Here is a 23,648-nt window from a genome sequence, read left to right as displayed (position 1 = left end):
TCTTGTATGGACAGAAGTGAGACAGGAAGCTACCTACAGTTTTGGGAAGATGTTGCCCCCATGCAAGATCAACACCATGGGCCCTCAAACTCTTGAGAGGAATAACACACTGATTTCAGATCCGCACTCGAGGGCAAATCTGTCCGACTCTGTCTGTACATGATGGGTAAGGCCTCGACCCTGGTGTCATACATTGTCACAGCGCAGAACTGATGTAGGAGACAAACAAAATAAAAACGGTTTTGTTTTTGTTTTTTTGTTCTTCACAAAAGCAAAGCTTTTGTAGAAACAATTTCAGGATGTCAAACAGCACAAGGACAAGCACTCAAAAGGGGCTAGAAGAAGAAGAGGAATAAGAAGAAGAAGAAGAAGAAGAAGAAGTATTTTATGGTTCTGAAAGAAAGTCAAAAAAAGTAAAATGGCGCCTTTAAATGATGATTGAGTCTCTTTGTGCTTTTGTAGTTAGTCAGCCGATCCACTAGGGGGGCCCATCTTTGGGGAGTTTAAAGAGAGAAATAGAAAGAGAGCGAGAGAGAGAGAGAGAGAGCGAGAGAGAGGGTGCCGCTGCTTCCTGCTTCTTCTTTTACGAATGCTCAGGAAGCGGATATTAAAAACGCTGTCTCATTCAGTGGCACCTGTGTCAACCGATACCAGGCAACAAACTATAAACAGGAAAAATTGCAATCGGATCATATTTATGAACAAAGACTTCTTTTCATGTTGAAAGTTTTTAAGATTTCATATTTCACTGCATCGTCGTCGTCGTCATCATCATCACTACTCTAGCACAACAGCGTGACACATATAAATCATTACAGGCATTCACTCTCATCACGGAGTGCAGCGCAGAAAAGCTTCTTAATATATTACTCTGTGTCTCCTCCATTTATAAATAGCTCTTGATCAGGACTACATCTTGGCTGGAGAGGCAGGATAGCACCTTCCTGTACAATGACACTCCCCGGGCGGATTTGATTTTGGTCTGATGTGAACACGTACACTGAGGGTTCAGATTCTTGGCTGTGCTTTTAATGAAAGGCCTGTCTGTCAGTCAGCAGCATTCGAACCACTTTGAACGCAAGTGTGGCTGTAAAGACACAGTTTGGGATCTGGCTACAACTGCTGCAATTGACCATTTGCTAAAGCCCGCCTCACTGACATAGTGATGCGGGGCTGTAGGTAGAGTGTCACTCAGAACTGAAAGATTTTGGAGAGTGGGGTCAAGCTAACTACACACAGCTGATGAAATCTCCTAATGAAAATTGTTGGCTTGTTTTACAATGACTAAATTGATGGTTGCTAGCAAGCGGCTCTATTTGTCTACTTCTGTTCGAAATAAAGGACCCATTGTTTCCAAAAATCCCGACAATTTTGATGTAAATCTGCCACCATCATAATAAATAGCATTTTTTTTGACATAAGAACAGTGGGCCTACCTAAGGAGTGCGGGGCTTAGCAAACAGCCAATCGTGAAACTCTAGACTTTCAAAAAGTGAAGTCTCTCGTTAATGAAGCATTGTGATCCCAGGGGAAATGTGCTGAATGTACAGCAGAGAGACTACAATGATGATGATATGGGTGATTTTGGTCATTTAAAGTTACGAGAATTGGATTGTCTTTACTTTACCGTAGCATGGCATAGAAAATTGATTGATTGATGTTGGGGCATAAAAAACCAAAAAACTGTTTGTTTGAAAAAGTGATTTTTTTTTTTGCTCCAATCAACTCTTAATGATTACATCAAAAATATTCCCAACCTGAAAACACGACATTTTACCCTAGAAGATCACAATACGGTCTCGATCGCTGCTCCACTGATGTCTTGGATTTGTAGATGATTGTGTGTTGATAGATTATGGTGCGGTCCAAATTCACGTGCTTACACCAGCTACTGACATTACAACCAAACCCATGTAGTTTGTCTGCGTGGCAGCCCAGCCGTGTGTTCGTTGGCTTACGTGTCGGCTTACGAAAATTCACAACTTCACTGACGTCAGAAATTTGAGATCTTCGTATTCGTCAATACGTTGGTAGGTTTGTACTGAGCGGTGCTGGTGCTATCCATCCCCGCGCCCCCCCCTCCCCGGCCCCTTCTCCCAATCTTCTTCTTCTTTCAGTCGGAGGGGTCAGTGGCGGTCGTAGGCGGAGGCTGTTGCAGTGGCAGCAGGGCCCGCCCCCCGTGATGTTGCACTGTAGTAGTACGGTGACCCTGGGAAGAAACACACAGACAAATGCTTCGGTCAATCATACAGACATGAAAAAATAAGTCTAATTTATTCAAACTCTGGCCTTGTTTTTGTAGTTCTTTCTGCTTTTGGTGATCATATTACTGTGCTCAGTGGGTGTGGAAGGATGTGGGAACATGGTGACATCGCCACTACAAACCAATGGTTACATTTTTGTCTACTTTTGGACAGTGAGAAAAGCTAATGCGCTAACTTAGTGTCACGTTATAAGGTTGAATAGTGTCAAAATGCTGTAAAACGTCTTTAACTACACGCCTGATAGGTTAGGATGTGCATACACGACCTTGAGGCAATTTGCCTAAAATGTGTGCGACTCCTCTCATGCTTCCGCTCACATATCTTTCCCTGCTCAACAGTGTCGTCACATTCGCAGATCTGAGCAATTAACTTGACGAGCGCATTTTTTTTCTTTTTATAACCGATAGGAAGTGATGGTCAAAATGACAAAAAAGAAGAGAGTTGTAATAAATCTGAATTATCCTTCAAATACTCGGGTTACTGAAATAAATGCAGCATAAATGTGGAATGAGCAGGTTCAATTTTCTGTTCAGATTATATTCTACTCACTGAATGTGAGCGGTGAAAGGCTGGGATGAGATGACATGAGCTGATGAAGCTAATGACAGAAAAAATTAGTCTCCTTGTCGTGTACAACCAATAAAAGGAACTCGGTTGACTTTCTGACACTCTTCTCCTCGTCTGCTACCTTGGCTCGCTCTCGGACAGACACACACACACACACCCACACCCACCCACACACACACACACACACACTATCTAAGTGACAGTCTAAGCTGACACACTGAGTACAGCTCTACTACCGCTGATCCCTTGAGTCTATTCTCTCCTCAGGGAAGAGGTCAATTCAATACTGTAACCCCAAAGACACGCAGAAACCCACACAGCTTAATACACACAGAGAAGAACTCACCTCCACACATACACACACACACACACACACACACACACACACACACACACACACACACACACACACACACTCTCACACACACCTGTCTCTGTCACTTCCATCAATCAGGCCAGCTGTGTGTTGACAGGTTATGTCTGTCCACAGTCCAGGTAATCTCAGGAGGCTCTTTGGGGAAGTGAGGCATTAAGCCGGCCTGACAAACTATTTAGTCTCAGTCAAGACTTCAGACGCCCTGTCTCCCCTTTTGCCTCTTTTTTTAAAATAAAAAAAAAAACCCTTTCTTTCATTTGTCACCTCTACTCTCATCCTTCCTCCCTCCCGCCTTCCCTCAGCATCGCAGCCTCTGCCATCAATCTCAGACCTTTCAGTGTCTCCTTACGTGCATCTTGTCCTCAGATTTCGTTGCCGCTCGTCCATTATCAGACTAAAAGTTCCTTTACAGTCTCTTCCTTGTCCTCCCATCATCATTTTCCCTCATCATTACACCTGAACAATCACACATACGCTCTACCTGATTCGTTCATTTGCTTTTTGTCTTTCTTTCTCTCTTTCTTTCTTTCTTTCTTTCTCCACCTACCTTGCATCTGTCCTGCCTGGCTGGTGAAGAGACTGGAGGAGCAGCCGATTTCCGTCCCCAGGAGAGACCCATAATCCTGCTGAAACACTGGGGACAGAGGGGAGGGAGGGTGGGAGGGAGGGAGACGAGAGGTGAGGAGAGGAGAGAAACGGGTGGGGGGCTGCAGGTCAGCACGGCACTGACCCTTCTCACCTACTGACCTTCACGCCGTCACCTCCTGACCGGTTCACCTTTAAACGTGACCCCTAAAACGGCTCCCAAGACAATGACTTTGACACTGACTGTTTAAAGGCTCCAGGTTAATTGTTCCTCTTGAGCACTGATGTCATCATGTCCTGTATGTACTAAAATTTGAGCTATAATCTAATCTACCATAAAAAAAAAAAAAAACCTAAAAATAAACATACACAAAGTGATAAGATGTGTTTTGGAAGCTGATGTTGACTTTGTTCCTTATTCCTATGAAGCCATGAAGATGGCGTGCTCATTTAGTTTTGGAAAATATATCAAATAAATGGATTCCAAAAATACATATTGCACCTTTAATCTCTCTCTATATTTCTGTTTTTGGACTCTGCCATCACGCCTCCCTCCAGGTTGTTCGAGAACAAGTTTAGACTGAAGTCTTGTCATGTTTCCTTTTCAAAGTGAATTATTCATATAAACTAATGATTCCTGTTCATTCTAACGCAGCAGATCGACGCCGGTGGAAGTCTGGTTCAGTCTCAGTCACTGAAGTGAGAGGAACTGCATGCAAAATGAAAAATAAGTGGTCGGACGGAACTTCCTCCACAATAACATGAAAATCCCCAAAATGCAACATTGATGGTTTATGCAGATAAATGCCCATTAATCAGTTCCTTCCTCTTTCTCTCTCTCTGCCTGTCTTCGCTTTTCTTCAAACCCATTCACACTCCCAAATTGCCAGTCTTTAAAAAAAAAAACCTTCCACAGAGCCATTAGTATGTCTCTGATGTATTGTACTGTATGGTACAATACAGAAAGAAATGTAATGTAATGGAAAAATGAACAGCGGAGCATGAAAGATACAGCATATTACAAGAGCGCATTAGAGAGGTTGGAACTGGAATGTGAGGTGGAATGAAATGAAATTCATTGATACAATTATTGATCCAGTTCTGGTCAGCAGAACTGGGCGCAGCAGAGACATGTGGCAGACACCTACCTAATAAGCTGGGGTTGGGAAATCTCCACGATTCATTGTATGTGGAATACTGGGGATGGGAATATGGACTTCCGGAGAAATCTCCCCCTGGAAGAGAGCACAAGATGAGAAACAGCGTGTGCTTAGAAAGAGCAGAGGAGAAATATGATGTTTCACCGAGTGCTGAACATTTTGAGAGACCAAGAAGTTTGGATCATAGTTTGGATGTAATGTTCAACACAACACAAACATAAACCTGGTTATTCATATCCCGTATACGTGACACTAAAGACTGGTTGTCTCAGTTGGTGCATGCACGCCTCTGACTCCTCGCCACTTTACCACCTGAGTTACCCCATGAGGAAGAACCTGGTTCGGTTTCTGGCTGACAAAACTCTGTTGAAGTTACCGCTTCGAACGATTTAGTTTCTCCCTCTGACCACCAGGAATATATATGGTGAGAGAGATCAGACTTCAATTCAAATGTCATTGTTATCATCATATTTTTGTTTCCCTGATGAACTGATCAAGATCATGAAAACACTGATCAGATATCCTGTCAAATAGTCCAACTAAACCATGATTAAGCTTTTTTTTTTTTTTTTTAAAGATTATACTTCATTTTCATTTTACAGGCAGAGGAAAACAACTACAAAACAAACCTAACCCACAAGCAAAACAGCAGACTAGACAGGGATCAGTACATCAATGTTTTTGCCCGTGTGCATTTGTTATTAGTTTGTCAGCAGGATTACACAACACCCACTCAGGAAATGGACTTCCACGAAAATTGGATGGAGGCCGGGTGTCAACCCAAAATGGATCCCATTAACTTTTGGCGTAAATCATGATAAAGGAACAGATCCAGTATGGTTAAAGTAGTAAAATCTCATGCCGATCTGAATGGCGGTGGTTTGTAAATGACGAATGTTCGCATTTAGTTTGAAGGTCTTGTTTAGATTATCTCGCTTCAACCCGCCCTTCGTTTTCAGTGGAGCCGTTTGCACGCCAGTTGACTGAACTGAAGATCTCAGCTGGACTGTAGTGGTCCTCCCATACAGTGGATGATAGCGTAGCTTTTCTCCTTCATTTACTACTTACTGTCTGGGGTCTACTCTTCCTCTTGTCTTCTCCCCTCCCCGCTCCCCCCTTCACCCCTCTCTCTTTTATTTTTTCTCCCTTGTCCTCTGGCCCGCCTGACTACAGCCAGCCCGTCACCCTTCACATCAAAACAACATTCTTCCCCGTTTCGTCTCCTCTTTTTTTTCTTTTCTTTTTTTTTTTAACCCCATCTCTCTGCTGACTTGCTCTCCCTTTTTTTTTCCACTCTTTTGCTCTTTCTTTTCTTTCTCTCCTGAACCTTCACTCCTCCCGGGGGGATCCCTCTCCCATAGCTGACAGTCACAGACCCTGATGCCCCCCCGCCCACTCCTCCTCCACCCCCACCCCCCCTTCCCCACCCCATCCCTCCTCTCTCCCTCTCGTTCTGTCGGTTCTGCCTCACTGCTCCTCTACACCCCCTCTGAGTGTCAGCCCCCCTGCTGCAGGGAGAGCGAGAGAGAGAGACGGAGAGGGAGAAGAAGAACAGCAGAAGAGAGTTGCTTGCTTAATGAAGGTATGATATTAGACAGAGCGGACAAAAAGGAGGATAATTTGCCTGAGAAGTGCTGAGATAAAACATGGCGGAGCTGGAGGAGCAAAGTTGAGAGATTATCTCCTCCACTCTTTCCAGTCAGGGAGTCAGGCAGCTTCAGATATTCACCGAGAGGAATTTAGATGTCGAGACTGTTTGTGTGCGCGCGTGTGTTTGGGTGTACAAGTTTTCTTTCTCACACTACCCTTTGTGTGTGTGTGTGTTTGTGTGCTTATGTTTAGCCGCGTCTGTCAGGTGGGGTCGGGATGTGGTCTCTATGGCATCCCTGGGTGCGAACATCCTCCCCTTGTCATCACCGTAGTGACGGCAACGTGTCAGGTTGTTTAGGAGACGAGGGGAGGGAGGGTGGAAAAGGCTCAGGGGTCTCCCTTGTGTAGCTCAGTGTCAAGGTCGCACACACACACACACACACACACACACACACACACACACACACACACACACACACACACATACACACACACCCTGTCAAAAACAAACACACATGCGCACAAACAACTGCATGCCAGCACACACATAAACATACAGCAAACCCAAACACACACACACAAATATGCTGTCAAACCTGAGGACAGGATGGGGTGAGCGCAGGGGGACAGGGTTACCCGTCTTTAGACGTGCTGTTCCTACATGTCCACTGAGAGGGTGTGTGTGTGTGTGTGTGTGTGTGTGTGTGTGTGTGTGTGTGCGTGTGTGTGAACATGTCACAGACAGAATGATTGGGAATACACAGAGACAAGAACTTGTAAACACTGCTTTTGACTTTGCTGCTGTTACTTTTGTGTTTCTGCCTTTATTTATCTGCAGTGTTCTTCACACTGACCACAAGCAAGACTGCAAGACTGAGAGAGAGAGCAAAGAGAGAAGAAGAGGGAAGAAGAAGAAGAAGAAGGAGAAGAAGAAGAATGGCGGTCCAGGATTGAAACACAAAAGCGGCGTTGAAGGCAGAGTGGAAGGGAATGAATGAATTAGTCGTGGGTCACTGGTGATTCTCATTAAAAACAAATTACTAATGTTGAGGAGGGACAGCTGTGCTACTGTGGCTGGTTTCTAATGATACACAGAGAGACGCGCACACACAACACAGGCACAAACACACACACATATAGGTGCACACAAACACGCACACACACACATGCCAACCCCCTGGGAGCACTGTCAGCCATAGTGTAGACAGACAAGAAGGAGGAAGTGGCAATGCTAAGTACACCCCCCGAAGAGGCACACACATTTACACACACACGGGACACAGTGGGCACACACACCGAGAGGGAATTCAAACAGATATGAAAGTACAGTTACAGATCTGACGAAATGTGGCGAGAGGAGGAGGAAATACTGCGAGGATGTGAAGAACTCTTTGCCAGTGAGAAAAGTTGAAATTGTTTGAGCCAGTACTTGTGTGTAAATGGTGTTTGTGGGGAGCGTTTGTGTGTAAATGGTGTGTGCTCTGTGCGTGTTCGTTTACTCACCAGGTACCATGCCAGTGAGGGAGGGGGTGGAGTAGCTGCCCTGTCCGGTGGGTGGAACATGAGGAGGGTAGCCTGGCAGAGTGGTGCTGGCGAGATCTCGACCTGTAATGACACACACAAACACGCACAAACGCACATATATGGTGTTATCAGAATTTTACTGCTATAATTAATATCAGCAGAGTCAGCTCTGTTATTAATAGTTCTATCGGCGATGCTATCTGAACACTGTCCGTTGTATTCGTCAACATGACACAGAATAAATTAATTTATGAATAAAACTCACAATTTTATTCACAATAACTTCTTTTGTGGGATCGAAAGTCCAAAACCCAGATATTTACCCTTTTCCCTTAAAAATGTAAGAAACTAGAGAATATTGATGTTTGTGATGATTTCTGCCTTTATTGCTTCAATGGTCCTTCTTCACTGTAACGATTCAAGTTTTAAATTTGACAGATGACACTCTTTTAGTGTTTGTACAGCAAAGGAACTATAAAACATGTTTTAAATACATTTGTATCATTGTCAAATATACCCAAATCAACATTTTTTATAGATATATTGGTCATAAGGATGTCAGCCTTCTCCTCAATATACTGGAACAAGATGGCACTCTTTTTCTTTTTTTGCTCAAAGCACCACAAGTCGATTTCTTTCTGGAAATCATGACCTTGTTTTATCGCCATATTCCAGTTTCATGTATTCTCTGTATTGCTGTGCAGTGTGAAGCCTGTGTCTACTCAGGGACGAGAGGCCGACTCACTGCCAGTCAGCCGAGAAAGACGCCATTAATGTTTACATCCCGCACTATCATGAGCATGAGCCTGGAAAATAGAAATAGAAAATAAGTTCCTGCATGAAACCGCTCACAACAAGGTCTGTGGATTATCTTGAGTAACTCGGACAGGATTTTTGTAAAAAGACACTGCTGTTGAGTTTTTCTAATGTATTCTATCGGAGCACTTTGAGCACCACAAGCATGTAGTTCCATTGCATTTAAGAGTCAAGTCAAGCATCTCTCGTCCAATACCTCAAAAACTCAACAATTCAACGATCTAGATGGATTATTTTGGGATGAACTGACCCTTTAAGTTTGTTACTCTTTGCTCTAGATTTTACTTTTCACTCCTGACAGAAATGATGACAAATACCAAAAAATGAATTTGACTGTTGTTGAAATTCTGCAAAGATCCTGTTGAAATCTCTAAACCTCGTACGGGATCTTTACTGTGAAATTCCCCCCAGAAACACATTTAGGGTGTCTATCCCTCTTTTGTTCTTTCCTTCTTGTTTTCCATCCACTGACATCTATTAATTTACCGGCTCCCCCTTCTCTCGTTACCGCCGTCTCCCCCCTCCTTCCTCTCTCTGTCACTTGGTGGATTGGATATATAACTGCATTAGACTACATGACAGTGTGTCGGCCCAAATCATTTCTCTATGTTTGCACGCAGTAGACATTGGGAGTGCGTGGAGAGGGAGCCCTCCATTCATCATCATCACACACACACACACACACAACTGCACGCATGCACCCACAAGCGTCAACACCCTACTCCTCCCCCTTGCACACACACATTTATCATCATCATAAACAGCTCAGATGCTAACACCATCAATCCCATTCACTTCCCCTCCACTTAACCACCACTAACTAACTGAGAGGAGGAGCAGGAGGAGGAGGAGGAGGAGGAGGAGGAGGAGATGGGAAATAGAGAAGAGAATATAAAAGACATGGAGAAAGATGGTGTCACACAAAATAGAGAGAACATGGGGGACAGAGAGGAAGAGGAGTGAATGGAGGAGTAGTTGAAAATGATGTCTTTACTTGAGTAAAAGTAACACCACAATGTTAATACTCCATTACATACTAATCCGCAAGATGAATAAACATGTACGCAGCATTTTATTGCCGAAGTCTATCAAGGTAGAGCTAATTTGAATGTATATCTTTTGAATGTACAATCTTTATCTAAAGAATATCTGACTTATTAATATGTAAAGAGAAAATGAATATAATTGGTCAATATACAAGTACTTAAAACTGTTTTAAAGTCAGTGGTGGAGTTAATGTATTTAGCTACTGACACAGGGGAATGGAACCAGGCAGATAAATTGGCTGTTCTGATAAACAAGTCAATATTGGTTCAGATTCATGCAAACGCTGTAAATTGAAACGGTCGTATATGTCGGCCGATAACTAAAGAAGCTATTGCAGAACAGAAATACAGAAGATATATGAGGTGATTTATAGATCACCAAGTTTGTCCACCATACCGTTCCAACAAGCAGTAAACTGTCTTGTTCAGAACAAATCCTGTTCAAAGGTCAGCCATGCTAACAAATGTCTAGACACAGTGGTGCTTTATGCTTACATGCTTATATATTCACAATGATAAAGCTGAAAGATTCTGATGTTAAGTAGGTTTAAGTTGCGTGATGTTACAGATTTTAGTTTAGTGTGTTAGCATGCTAACATTTGCTACTTAAAACACGAGGTAAACACAAAGCACAGCTGAGCCTGATAACAATGTCATTGGTTTTGCAGATATTCAGTCGCTTTGGACATAAAACTAGGAAAAACTAGGAAATGTGATTTTGATAACATTTTGATTAAATTTGAAGCCCTAAATATTCTATTGGGCACCATTAGGACAGGCCTACATCCTCTGGGGACCATGAATGTCTGTACAAAACTGAGATGTTGCAGTCTGGAGTGGTGGAACGACAGACTGACGCTGTCACTGTTGGACTCCTGCTGATAGCTTGGCTAAAAATCCTACTGAAGGGAATGCATGTTAATGTGTAAGTGTGTTAATGGATTATTCCTTGTTTTTAATATTTTCAGTTTCTAAATTTCAGTACTGGTCAACCTCAAACATCTGTTGTCAGTCTGGCTTTAAGGGAGAAAAATCAAGTAGAACAGAAATGGGGGGGAGGAATGGACTTGAAATGAGAAAAGGGGAGTAAACACAGAAAACTGTGTGCCTTCAAACGAAGCGAGGCTCCAACATCTCGTCCTCTCATGCCTCCGTCCTCTCCACTTGATATTTGCCTCCACACCTCCCTCCCTACTTGTGTTTCTCTCTCACTGATCCCCTCTCGACTCCAGCCTCCTCTGTCCCTCTCCGCCTCCTCTCTGCTGTCTCGGTGTAGTAAAGTTTTTCTCTGCGTTTGACGCGACAGCGAGGCATTAGTGCAGACGGGCTACTCATCCGCTCAGGGTCAGTGCACAGGGCAAGGAGGAGAGGGAGGAGAGGGTGGGAGAGAGGAGAGATGGACTCTCTACAGCCCAACTTAGAGGGGGCAGACAGGGCCAGATCCTCTGAGGTGTGTGTGCATGTGTGTGTGTGTGTGTGTGTGTGTGTGTGTGTGTGTGTGTGTGTGTGTGATTGTGTTTCCGTGTCTGTGCACGCAGTGTATTTGTGCATATGTATGCCAGTTGTGTTGATGTATCTGTTCTCCACAGCTTTGCCGTAGAGGTCAACGAACAAGTACAAGTCTCCTCCGTGCTCTCTCGCAGCTGCACATGAACACGTATCCCCTTCCTCTTTTTCTCTTTTACTCTCTCTCTCTCTCTCTCTCTAACTCCTCCGCATCAAACAGCCATCAGAGGAACATGTGTCAAACCTGGAGGGAATCGAGGCTGTACAGTGGGTCCCTTTGCACTCATACAGGGCAAAAAAAAAAAAAAAAGGGAAAATGCCCTACAGATTCGGAAAGGCCTCAGAAAGGAAGATTGAATGTGTAAATGTTGCTCTACAGCGTGTGTCCGGAGTATCAACACTTCAAGGATGCAATAACATTGCGTCAAACACAGAGACATCTGATCCCCTAGAGGGAGCTCTATTCTGAGGGAAAAGACAGGAGAGGAAATGCATGCATAATATTCAGAGGGTGTGTGTGTGTGCGTGAATATGAATGTGTGTTTGCATGCATAAGCAGAAATGGAAATTTTATCTCCCTCTCTCTTTTTTTCTCTGTCTCTCTCTGTCTCTCTCTCTCTATTTCTCCTGACTTGAGCAGGTAATATTCCTCAGTGGTTTCAAAGGGTAAAAAAAAGAGCCTTCTCCCAGATATCCCAAATTCCCAGCTCTATGATTCCCCTCATTACAGATGGGAAAGTCGAAGCCTTGTCCAAGCGCTCCCTGGTCTGCTCTTAATTAACCGCTGCCTCTCCCGGTGCCCCTAAATGGAGACACAGGACGAGACGAGGCTCTCACTTTTCCTCCATCCTTCCACCTTTCTTTCCCCTCTTTTCCTCTGGGCTTCTCACCTCTCCTGAGATCCAAAGCACTGAGCTCTTTAAGCAGGATCACTTAGAATCCATGTAGCTTCCCTCACTGCTGAGGTGGACTTAAACGATGTATTGCTCACTGTGTTTGGAATACGAATTACTCTATTTTTTTTATACTGAGGTCAGACCGGTGCACTAGGCTTCATTTTTTTTTCTCTGTCATGTGTTGATATGGAATGAGCTGTGATCACACATCCAGAGCAAAAAAGAAATCCATCACACCACTCGCGACAGTTAGATTCATTATTTTGTTGCACAACCATTTAGTTTATATTCTCAACCAATATCTGACTCTGCATCTCTTCAGGATTTGGAGGTTGTTAATATGCAAAATGAAGCATACTCTACTGCTGGATTCATTGAAAATTTTTATGGTAATTTACTTTAAATTAATTAGTTTTTTGGGGGCTCTTACCATAGATCAAATGTAACCTCACCAGGCCTGAAACTAATGTTGCTGTCAACTCCCCACAAATAAAGAAAAGGCTCAAAATGCACTAGATGAGGTTTAAATGCTCAGGTTTCTTATTTTGTCCAGGGCCACAGCACTGTAGTCCCTCTCCCTCTGAAACACTCTCTTTTTTAGATCCTGTCTCTTTAACGCCCCCAACTTAAATACCCAGTCTGCTCTGATTGGTCAGCTCGCACATGCCTGACCCAGCACCACTAACATAGGAGCTGAGCTAAAGCAAAAGGTCGATTTACAGTGACTCCCAAAGCGACTTGTATCACCTTTCCCAAAACAAGGTAGCCATTGCAGCATACCAGCGACATTGATACAGGACCTTAAGTGTATGGTTGCAGTTGGTTGGGTTTAGGCAAGAAAACTACTTGGTTAGGTTTAGGAAAACACAATTTAGGTCACAATAACTACATTAATTATGTAAATTCGGTTACAAAGATACAGATATAACATACGTAACTTGATTTACCTGCCATACATGAAAGAACTTAACTAAGTCAGTTAAAAACAACTCACCCTTTACTTGTGGTTTATTTATGCTACTTTGCCTGACTTCCTCCTTTGCTGTTGTAATAATAACCACTACAAGCATTAGAGGTCACTGCCTAACAACAAACAACAGTATGGGTCACAATGAGCTGCATTCACAGGTAACCTAAAAGGTCATTTTTCCCTTGTGAGGACTTGCTGTTTTTCATGATTTTAGCATAGGCTCATCATAGGGGACGCGGAGACAAGGGGTGTTGAGTCAGACTGTTAATTTCAAGAGTCAAGACTTCAGTTAAATACTGGTCTTTCTTACCTGGAACGAGTGAATAGGACTGTGGACCGGATACACCGGCTCCTAACTCCGCCCCTGTACCAGGATTGGCCAAACTGTTCTTCATCTCGTCCAGTCCACCACTTAGTGAGGCCATGGCCGAATAATCTGACGTCTGAGCAGGGACAGGAAGTGGAGAGAGAATAAAAAAAAAGAAAAAGAACAAATCATGACGTTTCCTGTTCGATATAACATGAATAAATACTGTAGTGCTGGATGTGGCTTACAGCTGTGATCAATTTGTTTGTTACATCCTGCTGCAATCCAACATGCTGCCCCATCCTTATTGCAAAGAGCAATGAAGCTTTAGTATGAGCACACAAACACACACACACGCACATGAACGCACATGCACATGAACATACCTACAGCTGAGAGTATATTGATCTGTTTACAAAGACAGGGATTTACTGAACAACCAAGTCCAACAGTCTATAACCAGCGGATCAGCTTGCTCATTCTCTTCATCTCTCCTCTCTCACCCGCAGACACTCGCTCGCGCACACACACACACACAGACCTACACACACATTGTACACGTTGTACACATATAAGCAGTGGCATCGCATAGACCATGGCTAACACAAAGCCTCTTGTCTCCCCAGATACCAACAACAATAAGAACCGTGATCATCTCCACACACATCCACACAGACTCCCAGTGCTCTAAAGACACACACACACACACACACACACACACACACACACACACACACACACACACACACACAAACAGTGTGCACACGTTAAAGACATATAGGAGAAGAGACTGAAGTGACAAAGCAATATCAGGTTGTTATCTAGTTGTACAGATTATTTTCTCTGTGAAAACTCTCTAGAGGATCTTCCAGATAGTCAGACCTTGAAGCTGCAGTGAAGATTAAAAAGTGTCAAAACAAATAGAGGGTTACAACATTACAGTAAAGTACATGTAATAGTTATTTGTTTATGCAGATATGCATCATGACGTAAAATTACTTGGGATTAAAACAAAAACCTAAAAGAAGTTCTGTACTCCTCGTAAACTTCTTCTGATATTGTCTTTGCTGTAATCTATTCTAGTGCCACAAAATAGTGAAAAGATCACAATGGACAACACTGAAAATGTGACATTCAGTTCATCTAAGATGAGAAAAAAACAAATAGTCCGTTGTCCTTAGTATGTTTCATGACCTTTGTATCAACCAAGTTCATGCAGACAAAAACTCATGAGGCAGCCACTGTTACAAACTGGCTGAGCGTGCCCTGTCCCAAAATGCAGACAGATAGATGGATAATGGAAACTGTCCCCTCACCTCAGTCTGACCCCAACACTAAACCATGACCCATCCATCCTCATCTCTCCGCCCTGGTGTGTGTGTGTGTGGTGATTTAGAGTGATGGCAATGATACTGATGACCAACTATATATAGATTAACCACCGATTCTCAGGGCTGCAACACCCATGATGGGCAAATGACCTGTCTACTGGTGGTGTGGTCTGTGATTGATTGTATGTATTGTGTATTTTATAGAATGTGTATATATATAGAAAAACACAGTGAAAATGTAAGCATTAAGCACACAGTATGTAATTGCTGATGTTTTGACGTAGAACAGGATCATGGGAGATGTTGTCTTGATTCTTAAACAAAGACCTTGCCTTTTAAAATCTGACGCAATTCAGTCAGAAATGTTCTCAGAAGAGGAAAAGTTTTATTCTCGTTATGTTTAGTCTCGCTCCCAGACTTCAATCCTCACTCTCTGACGCATCATTTGATGTTTTTCTGGGAAAGTTATAGTGAAAAATAGTAACATTTGAATCATTAAAATGTGCTCCAGTATGTGGAGCGGTAAGAATTTGCGCAAATAATTGCAACATACTTCTGTCTTTGTGCAGAAAAATGATAAAACTACATTTCTGTGCGTGTGTGTGCGTGCATGTGTGTGTGTACACTAATGACAGCAATCAGAATTTCCTTTAGGTGATGAGGTGAGAGTTCTGCACTGACCCTTTTAATACCTCTGCATCCGTGTGTGTGTGTGTGTGTGTGAGGACGTGTAAGTGTAGGCGTGTGTTTGTGCTCACTGACCTCTTAAACACCCCTGTGCTCGTCAACACACAACACAACCACTGGACTGTGACCTGCCAAATAAGAGCTTACCCAGTACACTACACACACATCTCCCTCTCTCTCTCTCTTGCTCTCTTTACACTTCAGACACATTTTTAAGCCCTCTTTTCTCTCTAAATGACCCCCCCCCACACACACATCACACCTGTAGTTTTTTTTCACCCAATTCATACATGCTATCGCTGCACCACCCCCTCCCTCCTCCTCCTCCTCCCTCTCTTGGCCGCTCTCTGTCTTATTATAATGGTGTCTAATGTGTCCATGTATCCATGTAGATGGGGGCCGGGCAGCAGCAGCGGCGGAGAAGAAGGGGTCTGCCGTGGTAATTGGCCATGATGAAGTTTGGCCAGTGGGGTGACAGGCCCGCTAAGGAAGATGGATCATTCTCATTCGGCCCCGTAAATGTTGTCAATTCCACCGCTCATACAGCGCCATCAGCCCTCATCAAAGAGGAGGGACGCAGCTGCCGGGCCATGGAAGGGTTGGGGTTTGGGGGGTGCTGGAGGTGGAGGTGGTGATGTTGGTGGTGGCGGGGGACTGGTACATTGCAAGATGGGGGGTTAAAAGAAAAGGTGGCAGAGGAGCTGGGCAAGGGGCAGGAAGTTACGGGCAGAAAGAAGGACGAGAGGAGGACAGATGGGGATGGAGATGACGGAGAGAGCCGAATGCTTGTCAGACATGAGAAAAAGTGGAGGCGAGAAAATAATGTGGAAAGAATTGCAACTAAGTAAGCACGGCTCCTTTGGGAAGGAGGCCTTGTTCGGCACTGCACGAATAAAAAGCAGCCGCTCTGTTGACACAGTGGGCAGAAAGCTACCAGAAAGAAAAAAAAATAGAAGAATGCAGTGTCGTCCAGAATAAAAGTTGAACCTGGCTCCACTGCAACATTTTGCATTGTGTTGGCCAATCAGTTGCAGGTATTCAGATTGTTTGGATTACTTTATGACATCAGCAGCATAATTCTACCCTTTTCCTCATGAAAGAGTTACATCCTAATGATGAAAAATAACTTAATATCTATGAATAGTCATTTAACGTTACAGTGTGTGGCCACTGCCACTGTTTTCATCCTCTCTCCCATGCCCTCACTTACACACAGCAGGTTGGTCTACTGACTCAGATCTGGATAGGTAATGGTTTGGTTCAAATTTCACATCAATAACAGATGAGTCCTAATCGGCCCTTCCACACACACACGCGCGCACACACACACACGCACGCACACACACACAGACACACACACACACACACATTGGCCTTGTTGGCCTGCCCTATTTGCATAATAGTATTTTCCTTTTCTCCATTCCCCAAATAGCTCCCGATTTCTCCATCTCTCTCTCTCTCTGCTTCTCTCCACATTGTCTTGTGTACCCCTGATGGAAAAAGGCTTGACTATAAACAAATACAATTCCCTCAGAGGCCCACAAACTGAGACAGGGATTGTGGGGAAGGAATTCATCTGCGCTCAAACTGAGCGTGGCAGCAGTGGGGAGGATATTCATTTCCTGACGAGCCAGATGGACCTCAACTCTGGGGAGAGGCTGTAAAAGTTCATACATTTTGGATGGAGACGTGGCCTAACATTTCTATTTTATGAATGATTGATTTAAATTTGGAAATTAAATGTTTGTGTTTTGGTGCCCTGTGCCTATTTTCGTTGTTTCACGTACAGAACAGTGATCCCATCACAGGAGTGAGCGGGTAAGGCTGTTTCTCTCACAGTCAACAAAACTCATGACAAAACCAGAACCAACAATTAATTGATCCAACTTGTAAAGTATTGCCTGTGAGGCCAAAAGCCTGATAGACAGAGTGCAAAGTGTATGTTGGAGTCAAGACAAGTAAATTGGACATCACATACACATTTTTCTCCACTCAAAAGTCAGAACATACAGTTTGTCAGTCGACCCCTCAATACTAATCAGCTAGCCAGCAGCACGGTCTACATCTATCAGGAACTGAACTCTTCCTGCCATGATGTGTCATTTTTTTGTTCTGTTCTTTCTCAACCATTCGGATTAGAAGGTTATCGTCTCATTCACTTTTCACGTAACGACAGTAAGAAGAGTCAACCTACCAGATGATGGCAGACGGTTTGCTGTTGAAGCGAAAACCAAAAGTGCCTATGCGGCAGTAATTCTCATTTAAACCCAAGTCTAATAGGAACCTGGTAACATTAATGAGGCAAAAGGAGTTGTTACCTCACTGCTGGAGGAGTGCAGTCCGTCACCTGAAGCTCCTCATCTAACAGCTCCTTCTTGTTCCATTACTCCCATAGACTGTATAAAACTACCACCTGATATGAAATTGATCTGCTGTCAACACATGGCGGAAATGATGGCTGTTTTGGTCCGTCAACGCATTTTTGATTAATGATAGCAATTTGTATTAAAGCTCACTGAACACAGAGCATTTCCTGTGACTAGCCTACTTCACAATAAAAGTCAACACGTGTTTTGCCAGTCAAATGGGTTTGATGTGAAGCTGCCGCAGCAGGAAATGTGTGAAGAGTGATAAAACACAGCGCTCCACACACAGTGAAACAGCCATTGTAATCAGACACACCATTGTTGTCATGAGCTTAGTAGTATTACTTAGGCAATTAGCTTGTTAGTGAGAAATTTTTGTTACCACAGCAACTCGCATTGTGGCCTGCGTCACACTGTTTGTGCTCCCTGCAACAACACAAACAATCCTATTGTTGCAGGAGCTTCTGCCGTTAGCTAGCTCACGGCTAACAATCAACAGAGACGAAGCACATATGGTCCAGACGTTGGATTTGAGCGAACAACTTGTGGAAAAATTCCCTTTGCTTACTGTATGAAAACCTTAATGTAGTCTTTACCTTTGTGTCATTACAATTCAACGACAGGCCACTGTGTTGAAGTCGGCGATGTTGCAGGGAACTCGTGTTCCCACGACCTGCTAACGTAAATACTTCCTCAACCTCAATGCACTATTCAATTCTGTTACAACTACAGTGCTCAGCTGTTTTAAGAAATGAATGAGCCTTTTTGTTAATGACGCTACACATTTGTGACCTGTCTTTTAAGATTCACAATTTCTGTGGGAACTAATAACTTAGACGTATTGAGCGACACATTGGGAAGTCTTTTCTTGGAACTTGATGACAGTAAGAAATATGCAGAAAATCACGAGCCTCTACCTTTAATAGCATTTTGTATCATGATTTCGCTGACAATACAGAAAGAGGTAAAGGGGCTAACAATCTGTCAGAGACAGCGCATTCTGAGTCCTCTTTTGACCAGTCTAACCATTCACAAGAAATCGCCTTCAACCTCTCTATGTCTTTTTAAGCTTTTTTGGATGAAGAGAATGACACAGACTTTTCTTTTTATATCCCAGTGTAGCCCCACTGGTTGGTGCTGGGGTGGGCATTTGGACCCGGGGGCAGCACCGATGGGTGGGGGCTCCGTCAGCCCTGCTGATTTATCACCTGGGTAATAGGAAGTGATTGAAGGGAAATTCAAATGAACTCTCTCCGACAGGCACACATGCAGACACACATAGGAGCACGCACACACAAATTAATAGTGGGACTTAATAGACTACAGGGAGAGAGGGAACAAGAGCAGGAGAGGGAGATGAGATAAAAGGATGGCTTGTTAGGGAGGAAAGATAAAGAAAAAGGTCTGAGACAAACAGGATAGCGGAGTAACTACTGGTGACAGATAAAATAAGATTTACTTGTGAGGAACGTGAGCAATTTTTAACTTTTTATCTATTCAGGCGGGATGAAGGGAGAAGAAATAATGAATGAGGCTCGTGTGTCAGGGCAAGAAAGCGAAAAGATAACGAAGAGCTTGAAATAACCGCTGAAATTACAGTATATTAGTATAGCATTATAATATACTGTTGGTACCTGAAATTGAGCCGCTCGCACCTCTACTTTCAACTTGCTCCTTTTCTCTTTCTCTTTCACACACACACACACACACACACACACACACACACACACACACACACACACACACACACACACACACACACACACACACACACAAGCTGACACTCTGTCAAATGCAACCCCCAACAGCAGGACCAAGTATTTACCAGACTTCTTTTAGGAATGTCAGTCACAGCACAGCATGACCCTCCTTGACCATAACCTCGTACACACACAAACACACACACATACACACACACACACACACACACACACACACACACACACACACACACACACCTCAGCCCACATACCAGAGCGGCTGAGCTGTGGCTGTCAGCGTGTCAGTGTTGGAGGGTATGACTGTCAATCATTCCCTCTGGGAAATGCAGGCGAGTGAAAAAGGGGGGGTGGTCGGCTAGACAGGATGAGAGCAGGGAGCGGAGGTAGAGGGACAGATAGTGATGTAGATTAATGTGTGTGTGAGAGAGAGGGCGAGTGTGTGCGCGCCTCTTTGTAATCACAATACAGCTCCAGTGTGACCCCGTTGCGACCTACGGTTTAAAGCCCCTATCCCCGACCCCAGTGGCTTGACCGGGCTCAGAGAGGACACTGACCTATGAATCATGGGTATTATAGTCTTGAGTCGTAGTCTATAGAGCTACTAGAGCCAATCCCTGTCGACCTCTCGCCCTGTGCCACTCCACTCCCCATGTCGGTCAGGGGGAAGTGAATGGGCTAAAAGAAGAAACTCTGCCCTATAGGTCTAAGGCTGTAGCCTGGATGTGACTCCATATACTGCTGCTCCTTTAGTGAGTGTTTGTCCTTTTGCCCTTGACATGGACTGATTAAATAAACCTGAAGTAGGCACATCTTTAAAGGAAGTGTCATTCTAAGACGTTCGCAAAATATTTCCGCAGGGCCGCAGATTAGAGGACATCTGAGAAAAGGTGTCGAGAGAATACAAATGCCGGCTTGTTGTCGTTTTGTTATTCAGCGTCATACTTACACCTGTCTATTCCACTCAGATTTACTTACTGCTGGGAGAGGGTGGGAGGTCAATTTAGATGCAACATTAAGACACACAGACACACCCTTTCTCTCTCTCTCTCTCTCTCACACACACACACACACACACACACGCATAGGCAGTACAATCCCAAGATGCATCAGCATGTGGACAGCTCACCATCGCCGTCCCCAAGCAGCAGGAAGTGAGGTCATAATAAGAGCCGGGTCAATATGCTCATTAACCCCTGCAGTGTATCTAGATTATAGGAACATCAATAGGGCAGGCCTGACTGAGTCGACGTATCAGAGCACAGAAGCTCACAGCAGTCAGTCAGGCTGACAGGGAAACACGGCTTGATGTTGGCATTTTCAGACCACTCAGACCACTTTCATTATGCAGTCTGACTGGGTTCTTCAGGATTGACATGGCATGGCAAGGCATAGCAGGCAGGACAGGCTTTAAGCTAAAAGCAGAGACAAGCATCTGGCAACAGAGTTTAAAGATAGGGCTCTGTTTGTAAGTCGTCTTAATGCAGTTAGATTTCCCCCATAACGTTAAGGCCTTAGAGTCTTTACAAAATAAAGATTAACAATACAATTGCAGATCAAACAAACAAACTTTTTTATCTGCTGACCAATAATTAGCTCACTGACCTAAGGGCCTAATTATGTCAAAAATGAATATAGTCTCAGTACATGCTCTAATTTCCTTTGTGTTCATTACAGTTTAAGTTTGAGGTATTAAGTATTTGGAACCTCCGACCAGACAACACAGGGATGGCCTGATTGAGATCACTTCTTACTTTGGGCTTAGTGTTCATTTTGGCAGCTATTTTAGATTCAGTTTTAGTCTTTGATTAAAAAGTCACATTTATTCATTTTTATCCATCATAGTTCACGCAACATGAACTCAAAAACAGTTCAGAGTTCAACTGTTTTCTCACTTTAAACTCACCGAATTAGCCTTTTAAGCCGTTGCATAATGAGCAGCTTCATGTTTTGCAGATTTCTTGTTCAAACATGCCAGACGGTTTGATCAGGCTGTTGTGGCTGGCACAAAATTATGTCTTGTGCACCAATCTTACAATTCATTACAAAAAAATTATATCATGTGAGATCATTTGGAGAACGTTTTGGTCCAAAGTGACCTGAAACTAGTGCGTCCAAACTGAAGTGATGAGCACTAAAAGTCATCTGACTTTAAATAAATCCTGCACGAGCAACATCTAGGACATAACTATTTAAAGGTTTAGTGTGTAGGATTTAGTGACACGCCTCAACTCACCCTCTACTACAGAGGCTGTTAAAAATGTAAAAATCCTGCCTTTAAAGCCACTGTTTGGTTTGTCAGTTCTGGGATACTGTAGAAACATGGCGGTGCAACATGGCGAACTCCACTGATGAGGACCTGCTCCCTGTGTATATGAAATGGCGTGGCATATATGATATGAATGGTTCATTCTAAAGTAACAATAACGTTGTTTTCAGGTAATTGTACTGTAATAAAGTTTCTGCCAATAAACCATCCTAAATCCTACACACTGGATCTTTAAAACATTAGGAAAGCATAGCTGTTTGACTTTTCAAACCATAAATATGGGGCTGGTTAGGGAAGTAGGTTTAGAAGTAGTTTTCAATGGAAACTTTTCCCCTGCATTATTTTGTCATCAGAGCAACCCATAGTCTTGTTGACGTCTGCCCAGAGCCTGCACGGTGCCACGCCCTTACCTTGCCAGAGTCAGGGCTCAGATAGAGGTCAGAGCTGGATTGGATTGGACAGGGTTGCTGTCTGTCAAACAGACGGTCCAATACCTCGATCTGCTGCGGTGAGAACAGCTCCCCTCTCATCTGCTTCCTGAGGAAGTCCCGCCCACTGTGGCCGTGCCCGTTGGCCAGCGGCGACTCCTGCAAACCTAGAAAGACCGAAGAAAGGAATGAGGTTAGAGGGGTTGTAGATGGAGGACATTTAATGGAGGATTAAGTGAAATAGAAGGGGTTCAAAGAGTTAAGGAGGTGGCTGTGAGTCTGTAACCAGGAGAATCCAGAAAGATGGCGGTGATAGAGGACTGAAGGGAGGGTTGAAAAAAAATAAATCACTGCGGCAGATGTAGAGAGAGAAGTTTGAGCAATGTATGGACTCAAATGAACCCCACTGAGCTGATTTAGGACTGAGTGACTTCATAGATTGTGGAGACTCAGAGAAAATGCTATACAAATGCAATCCATTACCAAGCATACGCTGTCCCTCCGTCTTGATCTCTCAAAAAGTACACTCTAGCCCCCTCATATATACACACTTCTTGTCGTGTCACCCATACACACACACACACACACACACGACACACAAATATATATTGCTGTGGTATCAGTATTAGACTGTGAGCTCTCGTATCCTGCAGTTATTGCAAGGCTGAGGGACCGAACGAGACAATTATAAGAGCTGTGAAGAGTCGCGGCCCACAAATGATTAGAAAGAGTGAACGAGAAAAAAAGATAAAGAGAAAAAGGGGATGAGGGTGAAAATCCCCCGCTATAGAGCCAATTCATTGCTCCAAACCGCTCCTGAGAGCCTATTTTAGTCCTGGGGGTCACTGTGTGTTTGATGTGTGTGTGTGTGTGTGTGTGTGTGTGTGTGTGTGTGTGTGTCAGTGTCTGTCCAGCAGCAGCAGAGGGAGTGATATGACGGACAGGTGGAGATGGGGAAGGGGCTTCAAATCTATATTTTTTTTCCATTTGGACTGAAAATACAGATCCATTTGTGCCAGACTGTGATCTTAAAGAAAAAACAAAGAAAGAAAGAAAGAAAACTTTGATCACCATTCATTAAAGGATAATTCTGTCAGTAACATCCACAACTCTAGTTTTTCGGACAGTCAACATACAGTACAACAAAAGGATCAAAATGCCGTAGAAACAGATATTGTCTTCTTCTTTCTCTTCAAAACCTCCCCTGTACGATTCCCACAATGCAACATGCCAAATGGTTGT

General features: G+C 43.7%; 1 protein-coding gene across 1 annotated transcript in view; it reads right to left on the bottom strand.

Annotated features, from left to right (window-relative positions):
• Nucleotides 1–2,093: 2,093 nt before the first annotated feature.
• Nucleotides 2,094–23,648, bottom strand: part of pax5 (paired box 5) — a 53,649-nt gene continuing 32,094 nt past the window's right edge. Inside the window, exons 6-11 of the mRNA XM_037103463.1 lie at nt 22,389–22,573; nt 13,611–13,743; nt 8,046–8,147; nt 4,941–5,027; nt 3,755–3,841; nt 2,094–2,209 (exon numbers count right to left, since the gene is read on the bottom strand). Coding sequence (XP_036959358.1) covers nt 2,127–2,209; nt 3,755–3,841; nt 4,941–5,027; nt 8,046–8,147; nt 13,611–13,743; nt 22,389–22,573 — 677 coding nt within the window. The 3' untranslated portion in view covers nt 2,094–2,126. The remainder of the gene's footprint in view (nt 2,210–3,754; nt 3,842–4,940; nt 5,028–8,045; nt 8,148–13,610; nt 13,744–22,388; nt 22,574–23,648) is intronic.

This window comes from Acanthopagrus latus, chromosome 1 (assembly GCF_904848185.1).
Source record: "Acanthopagrus latus isolate v.2019 chromosome 1, fAcaLat1.1, whole genome shotgun sequence".
Classification (NCBI taxonomy): Eukaryota; Metazoa; Chordata; class Actinopteri; order Spariformes; family Sparidae; genus Acanthopagrus; species Acanthopagrus latus.
Note: the sequence above shows the minus strand (reverse complement) of the source record. Positions and strands in the feature narration are given on the sequence as shown.